Raw genomic sequence first — 5,519 nt, 5'->3', positions numbered from 1 at the left:
TATCTCTATCTACATGAATATACACCATAATGGATCTATATAACACGCTCTAAACCAAATCTAATTAAAAAAAATCACAATTAAAGTGATGTAGAATAATAATTAAGAGAACTGCGAATTTTAATCGTTTTTCTGGTGTGTTATACGTATGTAATCGTTTAAGAGATTAATTAAATCTATAGCCAGCGACTAACGGGTCACGTATCTACTTTCTGTCATGTAGCATCATTAAGGGCAAGTTAGGGATTGCTTTTTGAAATAATTTATTGACTTATTGATTTTTTTAAAAATCCCACTGACTAAAGATTATGTCAAATCACCATTTGTGTTCAAACAAAATTCAATGCATAAGTTCTTTTATATGCAAGAAAGAAACACATAAAATGAGAATTATTATTTGATTAGACGGCATAACAAATACTTCATCAAGTAATAATTATTCCAGTTTGGTAATCTATCTGTTAGGGATGGACCCAATACTCATTCTACAATGGCTGAAACCCTGTGTAACATGCATTGTGGTCCCATCACAGGTTAGACCATTTTTCTGAACATGTTAACATGGGGTACATGTCAACATAAGCCTAGTTAGATCCACAAACATTTTTAATATTTTCTTTATAGATTTAACCTTATTTTACTAATTTCGTCAAAAATAACATTAAAAGCAAGGGATGGTTCATCATGCATCACGTGGTCGTGTCGATAGCCGAAAGACTACTATGGAGCCGGGGGTATCATTGGAAGCAGTATCTTTATTCCTACGGTGTAGAGGTAAGACTGTCTACATCTTACCCTCCTCAGACCCTACCTTAGGTTTGCTATTGATGAGATTTACTAAGTATGATGATGAGTGTGTGCGCATGCGCATATATAGTTAAAATGATATTATAAAATGATCTAAAATTTTTTAATAAAAGAAACGAGAAGGGGATATAACCCTTTGACCCATTCCCTTTTCGAAAATCTTTTTATTTGACCCGTTAACCCGTCTAAGATATGAAATTATGAATGAAAACAATATTGTATGACACTCAAATCAATGCTTTAAACAAGTCAAATACACTCAAAGAAACATAAAAACATATATAGGTTCACAATAGACTCCGAAAGCTTCACAACAACATTGTTCGCAAAAGACAACTCTTGCCTAATTTGAAAACAAACTTGCAAACGTAACAAAATTCCGAATGTGAAATGATTGCCACTAAAAACGTCGTTTTTATTAATATCCTTACCTAAATGATTCGGGTCGCTTTGGTTTGGTCAGAATAACAGCTTCAATCTTCTCCATCACTTCAGGTGTAAGCTTAGGAATAACATCAATCGCCTTCATGTTCTCTTGAATCTGCATTTGATGGTAACCCAAAAAACGTCACGTTTAGAATATCAAGAATTACAATATCTTAAAACTAAATGTTCAAGTAATATCTGACCTGAGACTCCTTTGTAGCACCAGTAATAACAGACGATACGTTAGGGTTTGCAGCACACCATGCAATCGCAAGCTGAGACATGGGTACGTTGAGTTCATCTGCAATCGGTTTCAAGTTCCTAACTTTCTTCAGCACATCATCCACCAATGATCTACTTGCCAAACTCTGCAAAAGAAACGTCAAAATTAACAATTTATAACTCTATATTCTTTAAAGAGTTAAATGTCATTTTAGTCGCTGTGGTTTGGGCCATTTTGCCAGTTTAGTCCAAAGGTTTCATTTTTCGCATGTGGGTCCAAAAAGATTTCGCCGTTGCCATTTTAGTCCATTGGGTTAACTTAATTCATTTTTTATGTTAACAAGAAGGGCAATTCGGTCATTTTATATGTAATTCTGTTAACTAGAAGGGAAATTTGGCCATATAAAAAGCCTGAATTGCCCTTCTTGTTAACAGAAAAAATGGATGAAGTTAACCTAGTGGACTAAAATGGCAACGGTGAAACCTTTTTGGACACACAAGCGAAAAAATGAAACTTTTGGACTAAACTGGCAAAATGACCCAAACCACAGGGACTAAAATGACATTTAACTCTTCTTTAAAAACATCCAAGATTCCTGAGTTAAAATCAAACAATATGAACCAAGGGTTACTTCACACAGAATATGAAAGTTTAACCTTGTAGTTCTCCAATGCGAACCGACTATCAGCTGGAACTCCGGAATTATACTTTCCGGTCAGAACTCCAGATGCAAGCGGACTCCAAGTAGTAAGCCCGATTCCATAATTGGTGTACAGAGGAAGGTATTCGTTTTCAACCTACAACACAACATCCAGAACACACAAAAATATACTCAGAAGGGATTCATCAAAGGCATCCACACTAACACTATATCAATCTATACAACATCAATTAGAGTTCCAAAATACACTATTAACATCATCAACATTCCAGATCTCTCCACATCAAAAGAACAGGATCACTCTTGGTTATAAAACAGCACATGGTAATCCGATGCGTTTTGATCCTAAGGCCAGGGGGTGTGGTATAGCGCCCCTACCACATCACACTCGTTAGAGACCCCCACCCCATCCCCTGGGCGCCAAAGGGGGGGGGGGGGGGGGGGGGGGGGCATCGATGCTCCGCCATTGCAGTAACGAGCGTTAAAGGAAAAGCAGGTGGGGGCCATTCTTTTCAACCAATCAAATCTTTCTCTTTATTTTATTATTATTATTTTTTTTTTGTATTTTGTTTAATAGGGGGCTTTAAACTATTGCATGCAAGTTAAATGGAGGGGCTTTAAAGCCCCCTATGTGACATGGCGCTGATGTGGCGTGATAAAGCCCATAGGGGCTTTATACCACACCCTCCAGCCTAAAAGCCGTTCCGTGACACATGACGTACGCGAGGCATTCTTTATAATACAGTTATATTAATAGATAATATTTTACTTTGTCGACTTTTAAGCACTAAAATATAAGATCTTCGCATCATCTATGGTCACATTTGTTCAATCGTATTTGAAAAACTGATCATACCCATTGCAATCATTGTCTAGTTTGTTCAAATACTAGTCAACCGCATAAGGCGCCGCATCAGATCATATCATGTGATGCGATCTTATCACGGCATCATCATTACGCGCTCCTAATTCGCGCATTTTAAAACCAAGGGATCCCTAGAACTAATTTTCCACAAATCAAATACCTTATGCATTGTAAAGTGTAAACTAAGTTAAAAAAAAAACAATTAGCTAGTTCTTTGTGTTTATACCTTATGCCTTGAAATCATATTATACTCAGGCTGTTCAACAATCGGCCCAACAAGACCCAACCGTTTCGCAATCTCACACGCCTCAGTGATCTGCTGAGCAGACCACTCACTAGTCCCCCAATAAAACGCCCAACCTTTATTAATCACATAATTCATTGCTCGCACAGTTTCTTCAATTGGGGTCGACGAATCCGGCCTATGACAATAGATCAAATCAACATACTCCATATCCAACCGCTTCAACGACGCTTTCGTCCCCTCGATAATGTGCTTCCTGGACAAACCCTTATCGTTAGGTCCAGGACCACCCCAGAATATCTTAGTAGAAATCACTACGTCTGAACGTTTCCATCCGAGCTCTCGGATGGCTTGGCCCATGATTTCTTCGGCCCGGCCGTTAGCGTAGACCTCGGCGTTGTCGAAGAAGTTTACGCCGTGGTCGCGGCAGCATTGGAGTAAGGTTTTGGCTTCTTTGACGTCGATTTGGTTGCCGAAAGTGACCCATGCTCCGTATGATATCTGGGATACCTTTAATCCAGATCGGCCGAGATTCTTGTATTGCATTTTGGATTGGGGTTTGGGTTTGGTTTGATCGGATTGATCTGTGTGTGTGTGTGTTTTGGGTGTGCGAAAATGGAGTTTAGAAGAAGATATTTGAAGTGATTCTTGACTTGTTGGAGACACAACAATCCACATAGAGTTCTCCACCAGACTATACTGATTTACAGAAATAGTCCTTCAATGATAACTTTTTGTACAATTTCTACCCTTATGAATTTACTGGTGTATATAATTCAAGCTGAGCCGCAACTAGTATAGCCTCAAGCTTAGCTCGTTTAACTTTTAGAGAGCTTAGGTTCGAGTCGGCTTGTTTAAAGTTCAACTTCTAAAGCTTGAATTCGGCTCATGAATAGTTTTCTAAGCTTCATGAAAATTTTGTAATTTACCCTTTAATATATAGATAATATATAGTTTATGGGAGAGGATAGGGTACATGATGGATTTCACGTACGAAGTGTACGTGAAAATCCTGACCTTAGATTCCTAAAAATAAAGGGCTACAATTTTATCAGTGGCAATTTTGTAAATAAAATGATACTATAATTGAAAAACAAATAAACATAAAGGTATTTCTGTCATTCAACCAAATACCCAATTGATTTTCAAACAGCTATAACATTTGCATATGATAATAGTTTTTTTAAATTACATTGTATTAACGAGCATTTCATTCTCTTTAATTTGACTAGGGTATTGCTATAGTTTCGTTAATTTTTAAGAGATTTTGTTTTACAAAGCTATGTGGTTACGTGAATAGATGATTTCATAAGCCTAAGTAATTACGTAACATTCATTATATTCAGAAACAAGTATATTGCTACGTGATTATGTACCCGTTCGTAATTACGTAATATGCAATTTATTCGTGAAACAAGGGTAACTTTACGTGATTTTTGTATATTGTTACATGATTTTGTATAACGTTACGTGATTATGTTCAGTACGTAATTACGTAACACTACATGACTATGTACCATTACGTAATTACGTAACATTACGTGATTATGTATTTTCTGCTATCTGGTAAAAAGACGAAAATACCCTTTCCCTCCTTAAATAAAAAGGACACACATCAGGCTCAGAATCTCACGTACTCTTCGCACGCCTTTTGTCTCTTGTACTTGATCCAATGCCTATAGTTTATATTAGGGTAAATTACTTTTTGAGTTCCTGTGTTTTATGTGTTTTAACCACTTGAGTCCAAAATCAAAATGTTTAACGCCCTGAGTCCCTATAGCCACTTTTCTTAACCATTTGAGTCCAAATTTCTAACACCATCCACCAAGTCTGTTAACTATGAGGGTAATTTGGTCATTTACACACAAAGTACAAGTTTATATCTGGTGTACAAGTCTTTAATGCATTAACTTTTAATATATAATATATATACAAATAAATAACCTAAACCTCACCATCACCACTCCACCACCACAACTTCACCACCACACCACTCCACTGTACCCCCAACCCATCCATGAAGTAGTATTTGTCTCTGATCTTTGAGTATGTCACACTCCATTTGACACCAGATTTGATTTTCAGAACAACCACCATTAGTGAAGGGGTATGGTCCCAGATCTCGCACCAACATGGCTGCGAGTGACCATTACCCTTATCAAGAACCCCCACCGGCAAGAACTTATCTGTGTCCGTGTGGGCACGCGCGAACACAGCAGTCGAATCTAATCTGTCAAGTGATGAGAAAATGAAGGTATACATAGCGATGCGGCCTGGCACCGCATCCTATGGA

At 37.5% G+C, this 5,519-nt stretch overlaps 1 protein-coding gene across 1 annotated transcript; it reads right to left on the bottom strand.

Moving 5' to 3' along the window:
* Positions 1 to 1,008: 1,008 nt before the first annotated feature.
* Positions 1,009 to 3,887, bottom strand: LOC110908521 (probable voltage-gated potassium channel subunit beta). Its single transcript, XM_022153480.2, has 4 exons — positions 3,209 to 3,887; positions 2,113 to 2,253; positions 1,437 to 1,601; positions 1,009 to 1,348 (listed from the first exon to the last, which is right to left on the bottom strand). Exons 1-4 carry the CDS (start codon positions 3,770 to 3,772, stop codon positions 1,235 to 1,237), a joined length of 984 nt encoding a protein of 327 aa, XP_022009172.1. The 5' UTR covers positions 3,773 to 3,887; the 3' UTR covers positions 1,009 to 1,234.
* Between the last annotated feature and the right edge of the window lie 1,632 nt (positions 3,888 to 5,519).

This window comes from Helianthus annuus, chromosome 14 (genome assembly GCF_002127325.2).
Source record: "Helianthus annuus cultivar XRQ/B chromosome 14, HanXRQr2.0-SUNRISE, whole genome shotgun sequence".
NCBI classification, from domain to species: domain Eukaryota; kingdom Viridiplantae; phylum Streptophyta; class Magnoliopsida; order Asterales; family Asteraceae; genus Helianthus; species Helianthus annuus.
The sequence above is the reverse complement of the archived record's forward strand: the minus strand, read 5'-3'. Positions and strand labels throughout refer to the sequence as shown.

Excerpts from the sequence above, each read along its gene's own strand:
- LOC110908521 (XM_022153480.2), bottom strand. The coding sequence starts at position 3,772 with ATGCAATACAAGAATCTCGGCCGATCTGGATTAAAGGTATCCCAGATA. Across the intron at positions 1,602-2,112 it reads TCGCATTGGAGAACTACAAG|AGTTTGGCAAGTAGATCATT; the intron begins GTTAAACTTTCA and ends TTTCTTTTGCAG. Across the intron at positions 1,349-1,436 it reads GTGCTACAAAGGAGTCTCAG|ATTCAAGAGAACATGAAGGC; the intron begins GTCAGATATTAC and ends CATCAAATGCAG.